The sequence below is a fragment of the Petaurus breviceps genome, unplaced genomic scaffold (assembly GCF_028583685.1).
Source record: "Petaurus breviceps papuanus isolate PSGF00001 unplaced genomic scaffold, PetGlider_PUasm1.0 118, whole genome shotgun sequence".
NCBI lineage: Eukaryota > Metazoa > Chordata > Mammalia > Diprotodontia > Petauridae > Petaurus > Petaurus breviceps.
Window position 1 is genome coordinate 26,921,529 of NW_027185616.1, and position 16,714 is coordinate 26,938,242.

Genomic DNA, 16,714 nt, shown 5'->3' on the forward strand with positions numbered 1-16,714 from the left:
ATTTCTCTGATGCTGCGGGTTGTGAGTTGAGGATGGCTGACCTTGGCTTGATGAGACAATACAGAAAAGCTAGGAAATCAATTCTACCCGAGGACACAGAAGTGTACAAAAAGAGGCGCATATATTTCTGTGCAATCTACCTTTTAATTTACCTCAGGTCACATTTTCTACCTTAAAAAAACAAACAAACCCCAAAACAAAGCAACAATAAAGGGGACTATTCTCCATTTTAGGGGTATAGTCTAGTAATATATGCTGAGAGGGAAATGTGAGAGAACTACATTAAAATGCAGAGAAACATTCTCAATTAAGGATGAAACTACAAGTTCTTAACAAAAGAGATTAGTAATAGACCATTCAGACTCTCATCTTTAAAATCAAGGAGTTGATGCAGAGAACATGCAAAGTACCTTTTCCCTTGAAGATTTGATCATTGCATGGGAAGGAATCTGAACTACTAAGGAATGGGAATATGACAGAGGGAAAATAAAATCACTAGGGTACTACCTGTGTCTTTTTTTTTTTTCTGAAGCTCAATCCACATTTGCTACCCTATCAAAATCCTGTTAGCTACTGTCTCCCAAGTTCTAGAATACTTCCCTCTTGTGCTCAATGAGCTTTCCTCTTGTCTGGTTCCACAACTCCTAATATCGTACATACTAGGAGGCTCCAGCATGCACACTGATATTCCTTTAAACACTCCCAACTCACAGTGCCCACTTACTCACTTCCCATACCCTCCTACTTCCCTCTGCCTCAGCCACACAGAAAGATGGTCACATCCCTGATTATGCCATAAGTCAGAGATGCACAACTTTTCTGCTCATATCCTCAGAAATTTCCTTATCGAATCACAAGCTGTTAACATTATACCTCCTCCTCTGCCTTGAAACCCCAAGACCAAGTCTGTGTCTACACCTTGACTTCTAATTCTCGGATCCTTGAGTTCTTTCTCAGGCCATCACCCTATACCCTCTTCTCTTTTCCATTTTGACTCTTTGATTAGAATTGAACTCTACATTATGCTCTTCCCTTGAATCACTTTGTCCTCTTTTCATATTTCGAAACTTCAAGCTTCGGCTTTGTATTACTTCATCATCCCCTACATTTGTTCCTACACATGTGCAGCTGAAGAAAAAGCATGAAACTGCTGAATGAGTCCACCACAAATGTGTTGCCTAACCTCAACTGGGTCTTCAAGATAGCAAGACAATTCCTTTATTTTGAATTAACTCATTAGCCCACTCAGCACACCAGCTCTTTCGAGCCTTTTCATCCCTCCTGAAACAACTCAGAATACCCTATCCTCTCAGCTGAGAATCTCGCTTTATATTTCACTGAAAAAAGGGAGGCTGATTGCCACGAGAGCTCCCTCTCCTCCCTCTCCATGTCACCTCACTCAGAAGCCTGCTGCTCATTAGCTTTGTTTAACATGAGTAATAGCTAACATTCATACAGCGCTTACTATGTGCCAGGCACTGGGCTTAGCTGGACAGTCACAACTGTACAATGATTTTCTCATTTGATCCTCACCCTTCTCCTCGCCAAGGCAAACCCCTCTACACACACAAGTATTCCATTCCATCCTGTGTCCTGCCGATTGTTCCCTCTTTCATCCCTACTGTCTCACTCATCTTCAAGTTTTCCCTGTTTACTGGTTGCTTCCCTGCTGCCTGTAAACATGCCCATATCTCCTCCATTCTAAAAAACCAAGACAAAATCCTCACTTGATCCATTCGTCCCTCTTTCTACCATCCCCATATCTTTTCTCCCTTTTCTCACAGGAACAAAAACTCTCATCACCTCATGCCTGGTTTACTGGAACAGATTTATTGCCAAGACCCCTCCCCCAACCCTCAAGTCTTTCCTCACTCCATCTATTTTTAATTCAGCTGTCAAAATGATGTTCCTAAAGTTCAGGTTTAACCGTGTCACCCGGTTATTCAATAAACACCAAGGGTTCCATCACTCTGGGATTGAATATAAAATTCTATGTTTGGCATTCAAAGTCCTTCATAACTTGCTTCACTCTCCCACCCTGTACATTTCCAGTCTTCTTACCCTCACATGCTCCAACACATTCTGAGACCCAGGTAACACTGGATTCTGTGGTGTTCCTAGAAGAAGAAACTCAATCTCTGACCCTGGGGCACTAACTCCTGTTCTTGGAATCTTATCTCTCCACCTCTCTATCTTGTGGAATCTTTGTTTCTTTTTTCAAGTACCAGACAAAATATTGCTTTCTACAAGAAGTTTTTTCTCAACCCTGCTTAATTTTACCATTAATTGTAGGGCTTTAGTTATTTCTAATGTATCATTTATGTAGCTTGTACATATACAAAAGATGGACTGCAATGGAAAGACACTTGGAGGGGGAGGATCTGGGGAAGATCTATGTGACAGTAAATCTACTGTAATAAGATAGATCTGGTAGATATAGTGCCTAATGAACTATGGATAGAGGTTCAAAATACTGTATGGAAATCAGCAACAAAAAACATCCCAAAGCAAAAGAAGGGCAAGAAAACAAAATTCTGATGGGGCCTTTCAAATAGCTGAGGAAAGAAGGAAAATAAAAGTTAAGAAGAAAGGGAAAGATATACCCAACTGAATACAGAATTCTGGAGAACAAAAAAGAGAGAAAAGATTTTCTTAAATGAGCAATTCAACAGAAGAAAACAAAAGAATGGAAAAGACAAGAGAATTCTTCAAGAAAATTAAAGATATCAAGGGAACATTTCATGCAAAAGTTGGCATTGTAAAAGAAAAAAAATGGCATGGACTTAACAGAAGTAGAAGAGATTAAGAAGAGGTGGCAAGAATATACAGAAGAACTATACAGAAACAATCTTAACATGACTGATAAGCATGATGGAGAACGAAGTCAAGTGTCTCTTTGGAAGCACTAGTAGGTGGAGATGATGGAATTCCGGCTGAGCTAAAAAAAGTCCTAAAAGATGATGCTGTTACAAGCACTACACTTAATACGCCAGCGCTTGTACCAGATCGTGATGATGAGCTTTCAGTATTTTAACTAGCTCAGCCAGTCACGGAAGGGCAATACCAAAGAATGTCAACTGTGCTTATTTCACACGCAGCGAGATTACGCTTAAGAGTCTGTGAACTGGGGGCGGCCAGGTGGCTCAGCGAGGAAGAGCACCGGCCCCAGAGTCGGGACGACCTGGAGATCGAATCCCAGGCTCAGACACTCAGCACCCACCCAGAAACACCTGGCCGTGTAACCTTGAGCAAGTTACTTAACCCCGATTGCTTTAAAAAAAAAAGATTCTATGAACTAAGCATTACCAGAAATGAGAAATAGAACTACAGATCAAATTGCTGATATTCACTGGATCATGGAGAAAGCAAGGGAGTTCCAGAAAAACATCTATTTCTGCTTCATTGACTACACTAAAATCCTTGACTGTATGGATCACAACAAAATGTGGCAGATGCTCAAAGGGATAAGAGCACCAGATCATCTTACTTGTTTCCTGAGAAACCTGCATGCAGATCAAGAAACAACAGCTAGACCTGAACATGGAACAACTGGTTGGTTTAAGATTAGGAAAGGAGTATAACAAGGCTGTATACTATCACCTTATTTATTTAATCTATGTGCAGAGTACATCATGAGAAATGCCATGCTGGATAAATCAAAAGCCAGAATTAAGATCGCCAGGAGAAATATCAGCAATCTCAGATATGCAGGCAATACCACTCTAATGGCAAAAATTAAAGGAGAATTAAGAAGTCTCTTGATGAGGGTAAAAGAGTACAAAAGCTTGGCTTAAAAATTAACATTAAAAATACCCCAAACCCAATCAACTAAGATCATGGCAACTGGTCCCCTCAATCCCTGGTAAACAGAGGGATTCTCTTCCATTCTGGAAGCAGTATCCGATTTTATATTCTTGGGTTCAAAAATCACTGTGGACAGCAACCGCTGCCATGAAATTAAAAGACAGTCTATTTGAGGGGAAAGAACATTGGATTTATAGTGAAACAGGACTAGATTCCCAACTCTGCTATTTATTATTTGTGTGACCTTGGACAAAGCATTTAAATTCTCTAAGTCTCACTTTCTACACCTATAAAATAAGGGAACTGTATAATAATAATAATAATAATAATAATAATAATAATAATAATATCACAATAGCAGTAACAAAAAGAACAGGTAGTGCTTACATAACATTTTAAGCTCTTCTACATGTTAATCCATTTAATCTTTATAATAACCCTGAGGTAGAAATGAGGAAATTTAGGCAGAGAGGTTATGACACTTGTCTAGATTCACAGAGCTAGTAAGTATCTGGGGCAGGATTTTTAACTCAGGTCTTCCTAACTCCAACTACCACATTCTATCCATTATGCTTGCTGGCTGCTAGCTAAAAGACCTCCAAGGTCCCTCTAACTCCGTGAGTTTAAGACCATTTCATTTGCCCTAAATCTAGCAAATCCCAACCTCCTGCTCCCAATTATTCAAATCTACTAATTTAGACCCAATGCCAATTTAAGTAAAAATCTTTTCTGAGCTATTTCTCCATCTCTACTCATCCCCAGTAACTACTATTCTTTTTTTTTTTCCCTTTTTGGAGGGCAGTTGGGGTTAAGTGACTTGCCCAAAGTCACATGGCTAGTAAGTGTGTCAAATGTCTGAGGCCAGATTTGAACTCAGGTCCTCCTGACTTCAGGGCCAGTGCTCTCTTCATTGTGCCATGTAGCCACCCCTATTATTCTTTAACAGAACAATATCCTCTAATCTTCTGGCTTTTCTTTTTAAAAATAAATTTCTATCGATATCTTTTCTTATTATGTCAATTTAATTTATTCCTATATTTTTCACTATTCCCCTACCTAGAAAGCTATCCTATATATAAGGAATTTTTAAAAGATAAAGAGATAATCAACAAAATAACACATCAAAATTAAAATATTAAAACATATGTTCCAAACCCATGGGATTCCCCCCTACTTCTGCAAAGAAGTACAGGAAATATGTCTCCTATGATTTCTTTTTGGGGTCTTGCTTTTTCTTTTTAATTTTGAAACATTAACTTTTGATTGTTTTGTGGTTTCCATTTACATTGTAGTACCTACCTCCCAGGAATATTATGAGGATCAAATGAAATAATATTTATAAAAAGCATTAAGCAGGGTGCCTGGCACATAGGAGTGCTGTACAAATGCTGATTCCATTTACAACATTCCTGTGTAGTCACTGTATTTATTTTACTTTGGGCTCTGTTTACTTCACTCTGCAGCAATTCATTTAAGTCTTTGGATGCTTCTCTGAGCTCATCATACTTTTTTTCACAATTCAGTAATGTTTTATTACTCACATACCATGATTTGTCGAGCCATTCCACAATCGATTAGCATCCACTTTGTTTCCAGTTCTTTGTTACTACAGAAAGTACTGCTACAGATGTTTTGGTGTAGATGGAGTTTTTAAATCAATGGCTTCCCTTGGGTATAGGACAAGTAGTGGAATTACTGCCCTATTGCTTCCAGGATCCACTATTACTTGAATGCCTCTGTTTGGCATTCAAAGTCCTTCATATAAGACAGCCCTCTACAGTACTGAGTAGGAGGCCGAGAATTAGAAAGACCTGAGTTCAAATCTAGCCGCAGACATTTGCCATATATATGCCTGTGTGACCTGGGCAAACTCTACTTAACCTGTTTTGTAAAACAGGTTAAGCATTTGTAAAGCACTTAGTACAGTACCTGGCACATAGCATGAACAACATAAATGCTAGCTATCATTACTATTATTTTATTCTCAAATCTTACTCCTTGACATGTATTTTTCCATCCAATGACACCTGCTTCCTGACTGTTCCACAAACAAGACAATCCATCACTCAGATCTGGACATTTTCTCAGGCTGTCTTCCATGCCTGGAACATTCTCCCTCCTCTGCTCCAAGTACAGACCTCCCTGGTTTCCTCTCTCCAATCCCTCTTTAATTCCAGTGCCTTCCATCTGTTTATATAGCTTGCTCTGTATAAATGTGTTTGCATGCTGTCTCCTCCATTATAAAAACTGAGTGCAGGGACTGTTTTTTACACAAGCACAGTGCTTGGCACACAGTAGTACATGCATAATAAATATGTACTGATCGACTGAGACAAAAGATTTCTTTTATTTGAGAATATGTTTCTGGTGTTCAAACTGTGGCCTTCTCCTAACTTTCCAGTCTTTTTATACCTTATTCCCTATGTCCCTTCCACAAATTCTGTGATCCAGTTAAGCTGGCCTATCTATATATTTTCACTATATATTCTTCCATGCCTAGAATGTTCTCCCTCCCACATCTTAGCAGGGATTGTCAGTGCTCAGCATGTAGTAGATACTTCATGCTTATTGACGAAGATGCAGTGATTTAGGATACCAATGTAAATTCTAGAGGGACTTTAAAATTGTCTTTATTCTTTCATTCCAGATTACCATCTTTATTTCCTATTTGAATGAAGAAAACAAAAACTGCCAACATAAAAGTTCAAAGAAAATATTCAACTTCATCTAACACAATTAGCAAAGTGTTCTCCAGACTAGTAAATAATGAATCATGTGACAAATCAGTACCTTGACTTGCCTTTTGTTTGTTGGCATAGGTTTGCTTAGTTCAAAGAATGGCTGTAGTTACCAACTCTAAAAAACTACAATCAATTTTTGATTTTGCATTATCAAAATCACTTAGAATGCTTCTTTTCCATTCTACCCTTTTCAAAGGTTCATAATAAACAAGTCTATGCACATCTATAATTTTACTTGTATACAAAACATAAGAATCACAGTTTAATTTAACTTTAATTTAAGTTTAACTTAAAATGATAAATTAAAGGTTTAAATCCCATTTGACTTTTACAATGTGGATCAAATTGAACATAGTGAGTATTATCAAGATATCTCTTTCTCTACAAATATACTAAATCCTGATTTAAAAAAATGAAGTCAGCAAATTGAACACCACTTTTTAAACATATTGCTAATGTACTGTTTCCAAATCTTTTTGTTAAATGACACCTGAAAGGACTAATAATAAGTTTCTTTAATGAAGAAATCTTCTGTATCAAAAGAAACTTGTTTAATAATGAAACTTCAAGAAACTCAACGTTTTGTAAATAAATTTTCCTCCAAACACCAGATGAAGATTACTTACACAAATACAATATCCCCCCTTTTTGAATAAGCAGGAATAGCACTGGCAATTGTGGCAAATCCATATGAGTAAATAATAGCTTCCTCAGTCTTCATAAACTTTGCTAGACGTTCCTCCAATTCCAAATGAACATCTATTTTCAAACACAGACAAAAAAAAATATAAAAAGTTAAAATGTTTTCCGTCATAAAAATACAACTCAAGTACTGTTATTAAAAGCTATGTAAACAATGGGCAAGCTCTGGAGAATTCTACAATACTGAAAAGATTTCCCAAATGATCTCAGTAACAGATCGTATCTGTTTTCTAAGGACCAGACTACCTAAGTAGGAAGAGAATTATCACCAACAGGTGGCTATACCATGAGGTGAAGAATTCTTTGGCCAGGGCAACCCAGAAAACAAAACAAAAAAATGCACAAGAAATGGTCCTTAGTACCTTGGAAGCTTACTTAGATCCCTCCCAATTCACCTGGAGGTTGGAGGCAGAGATGAACTGTGCAATGGCACAGACACACACATACAACATCTTATTGCCTATTAAGTTATATGTTACAAAATAACATTAGGAAGGAAGGAAGGAAATAGTAGCATTGCTGTTTCAAGAAGGAACTTTTCTTACAGAGAATGGGGGCTGGAGTTAGGGCTATGTTCAGATGAAGAAGGGAGAGGAGGAAAGGGAAGTATCTTCTTTCCCCAAGCTGCCTTGACCAGACTAGAGTATTTATCAGATTAAAAAGGAAGAAGTCCTTCAGTTGCTTCAGTTAATGGAAATATTTCAACTTCATCTTTGACCAGGTAGAAAGAAGTATCCTTAGAAAACATCAGACAGAGTCCCACTTTCTCTCCTGAAAATCCAATTTAATTAATAAAGTTGTTAGTGACAGGATTGTGTCTAAAATGCTTAGTAAGGTATTTTCAATAGTACTATTTTCTTTTACTTTTTCAATGATATTATTAGAGTAGTAGAAGAGGGAACAGAAGGCACTGCTTAAGTATAGAAAAACACACCCTCCTCCAAGTCCTTGGGAAAGTCACTATTTACTGATCTCCATGGGCTGGAGCAGTAGCACTTGTAACAAGACTACTTTTTTTTTCTACTCTTTTTGCACATATCTGGTAAATGTCCCCTAACAAGAAAACTTCCTTGTGTTCTGTTTGCACTAGAGGCGAAAGAGAAAATCTGAGATAGGCTACTCCTAATCTCTTTAAAGTTACCTGGATTTGCCTTCATACGGCATAATTATGCTGTAACTTTGTTTATCCCTTGTCAAATTGCTAACTAAATAAGGCTAGTGCTTTTCAAGGCTGGTCCTTTTCACTTTTGTCTTTATGTCCCCAAAGCATACAATGGCCATTTAATAAATACTTACTGATTAATTAAAAACCCATCTATATCACAAAGCTATGCCCCAAAAGGGCAAAAAGCACCAGAGGCTCAGGGCAGATATAAGGGGAGTCAGAAATCTGGGGAGCACCCGCAAAGCGCTTCTCCTTTTTCTAGAACATTCAAAGGAACATAGACATCGGGCATCTAAGTCTTAGAGTCCAGAAATATCATCTCTAGCAGTATATTCATTTTAGCAAATTCAACAATATTAATATTTACAGATCTTTAGTATGGATAAATTAACTCTAAGCATCAAGCTGATCATTGATGATCTTCTAATGTGAAAGATTTTATAGGCTCTGACTAATTATTCTAATCTTCAAAATGAAGCTTTTCTGATCACTTAATGTCCTATCTCAGATAAAATCTAACTTCACTACTGATGTGCTGCAAATAGTATCTTCCCCACCATATTTTCTAGTGTAGCCAGTTCAGTTGATTATAACTGTAGGATAGTAATAGCTAACTAATATAAGCCTTTTGTATACATTAGCCTTATAAAAGTTAAAAAAATTAATAGCTTACAAAACTATTTTCTGAGCCTATCCCCAGGAATTATAGGAAGAAATTAATGTTTCCTGATTACCACTCCTAAAAGAGGAAAAGGATACATTTCTTCTCATGGTAATTCCCTAAAAATACATGACCAATTACCACATCAAAATTTATGTTTATGACTTTATTTATTTCAAGTCATAGTCAACTTCGGACCAAAGAAAAATTTTTATACTTGTCTTATAACTTCATTCTTAGAGTCGAACTGTAAAAATATACTACGATAAGTGAAAAAAGAATATAGTATCCATTTATTGAGATGAAATCTAATAATAATCAATGAGTGTTGCTTCAATGCTTTCCTAAAATACTGGGAAAATTTAGTTTAAAGCTTTTAGTTTAATTTATGGTAACTTGAAAATCAGTGAATTAAAAAGAATATGGAAGATATATACTTACCAAATGTGCCATAAAATCCTCTAGGTCCACAAGTCCCAACACCATATTTTTTAAGAGATGCTAAAGCTGCCTCCTTTATAATTAAAAGAAAATTTGATGAATGAAAATGGACATTTCCTATTACTTAATCTGAATTAGCAATTATATGATTATTACTATCCCAATTTTATCTGTAGTTTGAAATAATAAAAAGCACAAAATGTGGAGGCCTAAACATACAGAAAAGTTAAATTAGCTTAGAGATTATTAAAAAAAAAAATTCCAAGAAAGAACACAGTAGCTCCCCAGCACAATCTAGAATTGTCAATTATTTGATACCAAATTTACATAATTCTCTGGCTTTCTTTCCTACCAGCACAGCACATATTACCCACTAAATCCAGATTACTTATCTCTACTCATAAATTATATACAGGAAGAACCTTGGAGACAACTTGCTTTAGGCACCATAAGATGAAGAAATTTAGGTCCAGAAAGGGTAACTAATACAAATATTAAGTAAGCCAGAATTTGCATCCAGTCTTTCTGATAACAAATCCAGTGCTTTTTTTTTTTTTTTGCTATAGTGAGTCTAAGTAAGCCAATGAAATAAAGTTTAGTAAAATAACAGAATGTACCACGAAAATATAAACAAAATAACAACTGGAAAAACACTGACTAACCAAATGGTCAGCTATATGACAGGATCATAGATTTATAGCTGAAACATATGTCAGGAACTATTTAGTTCGGCCTCTTTATTTTATATACAAGGAGTATGAGACTTGGAGCTGTGAATTGTGGCTCATCTCAGAAGTCAACAATGTTATGAGTAAATTACTTACCTTTACCCTAGAATTACCTAAGAGTCCAAGAAAATTAAATGATGCAAAGTTTATACATTCCTTTCCATTCACCACAATTTTGTGGCCTGGAGGGCTAAGAAAAAGCAGAAAAATAATTTTATAAATATAAATCCATACATAAGGGCCTTACCCACTTTAGAAAGACATAGCACCTTTTCTACTGTGCTCTTATCTGCATATTGATATTCATTTTCTCCCACATAACAAAAACAAGAATATCTGACATTTAAATAGAGGTTTACGTTTTGTTAAAGCACTTCATATAAATTATCTCATTTGTTCATCAATACAATACCATAAGTACTTCTCGTATTTCCTATATCTCAACAACCAAAACATCACAATGAAAGGTCATTACAAATTTCAAATATACACATTCTTCAAGCCTTAATCAATGAACAGTTGACTGTTTCCTAAATATAATATAGGTAATGTTCCTATGTTTCACTCTTCTGAAAAGAAGGAAAAAGATTATATTAAGATGGGTAAATTGTTTACATTAGCTTTAAATCCAACTTGAGGAAGAAACAACACAAAGTACTTTTGTACTTTTGGAAAGAATTTGTAAAGATTATCAACAAGAGGAAAAATAGACAAAAATAAGATCAGGGGGAAAGAATAAGTCGAAAGAAACACCATATTTCCTAGGAGCTAAGCAGTTTTTCAAAATAAACAGTTAAGGGAGAAGATTCTGGGAAGATGGCTCTCCAAATTTCTTTCACAAAAACAAAAACAAATACAGAGTATCACCTCAGAGCAGCAGAAATTAAATAGGGTAAAGCAGTAGTTCTCCTAAGACAATGTGAGAAGACCCCAGAAAACATCCTGGAGGTTTGGCCTGAATGAAACTCATACACTACCTCTGCTCAATCAACAAATAAACCCTGGGGGCATCGGGGTTGACAGCCAGCTGAGGCCTAGGCCATAGAAACGTTAATCTATTCAATTTTTGTGTTGTTTCTTCCTCAAATTGAATTTAAAGTTAATGTAAACAATTCACCCATCTTCATATACTCTTTTTCCTTTATTTTTTTCAGGACAGTGAAACATAGGAACATTACCTATATTATACTTAGGAAAGAATAAACTGTTAATTGATTAAAGCATGAAGAATGTGTATATTTGAATGTGCAATGACCTTTCAGTGTGATGTTTTGATCGTTATGATACAGGAGATGCTTGAAAACAGTGGGAGGATCTGACAGCTAAGTAGGAGAAGACTGAAGGACCTTCCACTATACACTGTCCAGGGACTCCAAGCACAGCCCTGCTGATCAGATGCACCCTGGGCTGTGGCTGGAAGGAGAAGGTGCTAGCACACATCTAGTGAGTGTAGTGGCAAGGAGACTGGACTCTGTGGGTTGTAGGCACTCACAGGAGAGCAGCGTCCCGTTTCAGTTCTGGGGCAAACAGCTGTAGTTTGCAGACACAGAGAGACCAAAGTAAGCAAGATCATTTGTGGTCCAGTGTGGCTGGGAACTCTAATCATGGTGAGGAGAACACAAGTTTGACCTCAGAAAGTAACAATAAGAAAACCTGAGTCCTGAGGCATCATTCCCCATACCTTGAGATAACAAACTGATTATGCTGATAGCTGATCAAAACAAAACAAAACATTAAATAAATAAATAAAAATGAGTAAGCAAAGGAGAAAGAACCAAACCTTAGAGTTACTATGAGTAGAAAAGGTCTGGGTTCATATTCGGAGAAAGACAACAGAGTTATAAATGTCATTCCTTTTTTTTTTTTGGAGGGCAACGGGGGTTAAGTGACTTGCCCAAGGTCACACGGCTAGTTTTTGTGTTAAGTTAAATGATGTAAACTAAAAAATAAAAAAGAGAAGGAAAAAAGTATACATGTGTATTGATGTATATGTTTATAGATATCCATGCTTACTGTAGCCTTCTTTAAGGTGGGGGTAGGGTTTAGGGGAAAGATAAAGTAAAAAGTGCACAGCAGACAACAAAAGAAAACCAAAATGAAGAAAAGTTAGTCAGCTTTGAAGAGAACATATAGTTTATTTGTTACATAGGTTTTCTTGAAAGGGAAATTTATTTTTTTCTTTCTTTTTTTGTAGTTTATTTTTTTTATTTTTAGTTTACATCATTCATTTCCACAAGATTTTGAGTTACAAATTTTCTCCCAATTTTTCCTCTACACACCATCCCAAAACAGCAATCCCACTGAATTTCTCTTCCCCCAATCTGCTCTCTCCCATATCTTCCCCATTCCGCTTCGACTTTATAGTAGGGTAAGGTGGATCTCTATGCGCCAGTGACTATATATCCTATTTCCCAGTTATATATAAAATACTAATAATATATATGTGTATATATATATATATCTTAAACATTTGATTTTAAAACTTTGAATTCCAGACTCTTTCCTTACCTCCCTCATCACCCACCCTTACTGGGAAGAAAAGCAATTCAATATAGGTTGTACATGTGTAGCTATGCAAACCATTTCCATTGTGGATATATTGTGAAAGACTGACTATATTTCCCTCCATCCCATCCCACTTCCCACATGTTCTATTCTCTACTTTGATCCTGTCCCTTTTCAAAAGAGGGTGCTTCCAACTACCATTCCCCCAGCCTGCCCTCCCTCCTGTCATCCCCTTTGCCCCTACTCTCCTATAGAGGGAGATACCCTATTTTGTGTGTATGTCATTCTCTCCCTAAGCCAAATTCATTGAGAATAAGGTGGACTCATTCCCTTTTACCTTCCTGTTCTTCCCCACCATTGTAACCGTTTTCCCTTGCCACTTCTATATGAGATAATTTAACCCATTCTATCTCTCCTCATCTCCTATCATTATATTCCTGTCTCACCTCTTAATTTCACCTTTTAAGTATCATCCCTTCCTATTCAATTGGTCCTGTACCCTATATATATGTATATATGCATGTATGTGCGCACATATATACACATCCTCACATATGTACCCATATGCCCATATACATATTGACATATATTTCTATTCCCTTTGACTATTCTCATACTTAGAAAAGGTACATAAGTTACAATTACCGTTTTTCCACATAGGAATATAAGTAGTTCAACTTTGATAAGTTCCTTATTATTTCTTTTCCCTGTTTACCTTCTCATGCTTCTCTTGCTTCTTGTATCTGAATGTCAAATTTTCTATTCAACTCTGGTTTTTTTAATCAAGAATGCTTGAAAGTCCTCTATTCCACTGAATGACCATATTTTTCCCTGAAATATGATACTCAGTTTTGCTGGGTAGGTGATTCTTGGTTTTAATCCCAGCTCCTTTGCCCTCTGGAATATCATATTCCAGGCCCTTTGATCTCTCAATGTAGGAGCTGCCAGATCCTGTGTTATCCCGATTGTGTTTCCACAATATTCAAATTGTTTCTTCCTGGCTGTTTGTAATATTTTCTCCTTGATCTGGGAATTCCGCAACCTGGCTATAATATTCCTAGGAGTTTCCTTTTGGAATCTTTTCCAGGAGGTGATCAGTGGATTCTTTCAATCTCTATTTTGCCCTGTGGTTCTAAAACATCAGGACAATTTTCCTTGAGAATTTCTTGAAGGATGATTTCTAGGTTCTTTCTTGGATCATGGCTTTCAGGTAGACAAATAATTTTTAAATTATCTCTCCTGGATCTATTTTCCAGGTCAGTGGGTTTCCCAATGCCTTCTATTTTTTTCATTTATTTGGATCTGTTTAAAAGCATCTTGATTTCTCATAAAGTCACTAGCTTCCATTTGCTCCAATCTAATTTTGAAGGAATGATTCTCTTCAGTGGGCTTTTGAGATTCTTTTTCCATCTGGCAAATTCAGCTTTTTAGGCATTTTTCTCCTCACTGGCTTTTTGAGCTTGTTTTGCCATTTGAGTTAGTCTGTTTTTTAGGGTATGTTATTTTCTTCAGTCAGGTTGCTGACTCTCATTTTATAATTTTCTTGCATCATTCTCATTTCTCTTCCCAATTTTTCCTTCACTTCTCTTATTTGGTTTTCAGAATCCTTCTTGAGCTCCTCTATGGCCTATAAGCAGCTTATTCTTTTCTTGGAAGCTTCTGGTGCATAAGTTCTGACTTCGTTGTCTTTCTCCTGCTCTATGCCCTGATCCTTTTTGTCCCCCAAGGAAGGAATCCATAGTCAGACAGCTGTGCTTGCCTTGTTTCCCTAGCTTGCTCATGTTGCCAGCCAATTACTTGATTTTTGAGCTTTTTGCCACAGTAGAACTCTGTTACCCGAGGTGGAAGCTTTGTCCCAGTGGTTGGTGTTTTTGTAGATGCTGAAGCTATCAATTCAGTGCCCTCTCTGAAGCCTCCACACCCTCTGGCAAACTGGTCAAACACCCGATGACCTCCACCCTAGTCCACAATCCAAATCCAAGCAGGTTAAAGCAAGAGCAATTACCCCTCAGACTGGCTGTTTGGTCCCCCTACAATCTGCAGACCAGAAACTCTGAAGGAGTCACATGGCGGCAGCTGCACGGCCTCAGCGCCTCAGCCACTTCTCCCTCCAGGGGGTAAAGGCCTGACCACCCTCCCAAACTCCCAGTTCACACAGTCCACACCGCACTGGCCTCTCACTTTGTCCTCAACATCTATGGGTTGATAAGTCTGGAAACAGCCAAGGCTGCTGCTGATCTGAAATCCCACCAGCTGTCAGCTGGCTGTGGCTACCCTGAGGCTAAAACCTTGGGCTCCTGCCGGGTTGGGGTCGGCTCCTAGAGTGCTGGGCTGGCTGCTTCCTGCCGGCCTGCTTGGTTGTCTCAGCAGGAGGTTGGCTTCTCTGTGTCATTATGTGGGTTCTGTAGCTCCAAAGTTTGTTCAGAGTCACCTTTTACATGAATTGGAAAAGGTGGAAGCAGGAGCCCTGAGGAAGTCCTGTTTCTAATCTGCCATCTTGACTCCGCCCCCAAAATTTATTATTTTCTGAGTTCTCCCTTATGGTCATGGTTGCTAAATATTTATCGTGATTATCAGTACTGTGAATATTGCACTGGTGCTACAGTATGTGGCAATTTTTTTTCTTTTTCTCATTTTGTATTTAAGTTTAAAGTAGAAAATTTATCAAAAACAAACAAATAAATACCTTTTAAAAAAAAGAAAAGTCAGAGAAAGAGGGGCAGGAGAGATTCCATTTACTACAATGGTCTGTTTTCCTTTCAGGGAATTTAGAAAGCAAGCACAGGAAATTATTACAGAAAAGGTAGCAGAGATCTGAATATAGCTGCAACAGGTGAAGCTTTTTATTTTCAAGAGCCTTATACTTTTTTTTGTTCATTTTTTTCTCAAGTACCTTCTAAGACTTACCAAAAGAATAATATCCATGGCATTAACTAGATATTTTTCATCTGGAGAGAGATATGACAACCGAATGCAACTAGAGAGGGTTAAGAAGTAAAAAGTGATATCTGAACATCTTAACACCTTTAGCTGGACCGAGAAAGAAGATTCAGGATTATTTATATAAGTGTAAAGATTTCTTTTTCTCAATTACTTTTCCCACAAATTAATATCAGTTTATAAATTCCACACTTCATCTGCCTCCTTTTGAAAATACACGTCATATGAGCTGGTAATATATCAAGCTGAACACCCTATTTCTAAATTTTATAGTCTTTATCTCAGGACCTAACTTCACTTTCCTAATTCTCACTTCCATTTCATTTTATTTTAAAAATTTTTGGAGGGGGGAAGGCAAGGCAGTTGGGGTTAAGTGACTTGCCCAAGGTCACGCAGCTAGTAAGTGTGTCAAGTGTCTGAGCCTGGATTTGAAATCAGGTCTTTCTGACTCCAGGGCCGGTGCTCTATTCACTGTACCATCTAGCTGCCCCCTCTTTAAAAAAAAAAAAAAGTGTTTTTCTTGTTTCATTTTTTTTAATGCTCCCTCCATTCTACAAAACAAAACCACCTGAGAAAATCTGTGATTCTGTCAACTTCTATGCTACAAGAATTATAATCGAGAAATGTTTCTAAGAATAATATACTAAAGGAATCTTGTGATAGCAGATGATATACCTGTTGATTAACACATTGGAAACTATACAAAGAAAACAAAAGAAAGATCCTCCTTTCCAGACATTAACTAATTCATTTTAGATGAATTTCTATATAGGAAAGAAACATTATAAATTCCAACAAATCTGGAAGTTTTAAAATGTTCTAGAGCAGGCAAACTATATTTATTACCCTGAAACAATGTTGTAGTTAAGAGCTGGATGGTCTTTGGAAACAGGAGGAACAAGAGGTTCTGGCTGCCACTCTTCAATTAATTCTTCCTTTTCCTATAGGAGAAAAAGTCAGAATATAAAATAATTTATAGAAAAGATCACTTCAGAACACCAGAAAATATCTAATTATCATATTAAAA

The 16,714-nt window shown here is 37.0% G+C and overlaps 1 protein-coding gene across 2 annotated transcripts in view; it reads right to left on the reverse strand.

Moving 5' to 3' along the window:
* The window catches only part of SPTLC1 (serine palmitoyltransferase long chain base subunit 1), an 87,823-nt gene that overhangs the window by 44,278 nt on the left and 26,831 nt on the right, over positions 1 to 16,714 (reverse strand). For both annotated transcript variants that reach the window (XM_069087477.1, XM_069087483.1), the window contains exons 3-6: positions 16,534 to 16,628; positions 10,339 to 10,432; positions 9,515 to 9,587; positions 7,172 to 7,304 (exon numbers count right to left, since the gene is read on the reverse strand). In XM_069087477.1, the coding sequence (XP_068943578.1) occupies positions 7,172 to 7,304; positions 9,515 to 9,587; positions 10,339 to 10,432; positions 16,534 to 16,628 (395 nt within the window). The remainder of the gene's footprint in view (positions 1 to 7,171; positions 7,305 to 9,514; positions 9,588 to 10,338; positions 10,433 to 16,533; positions 16,629 to 16,714) is intronic.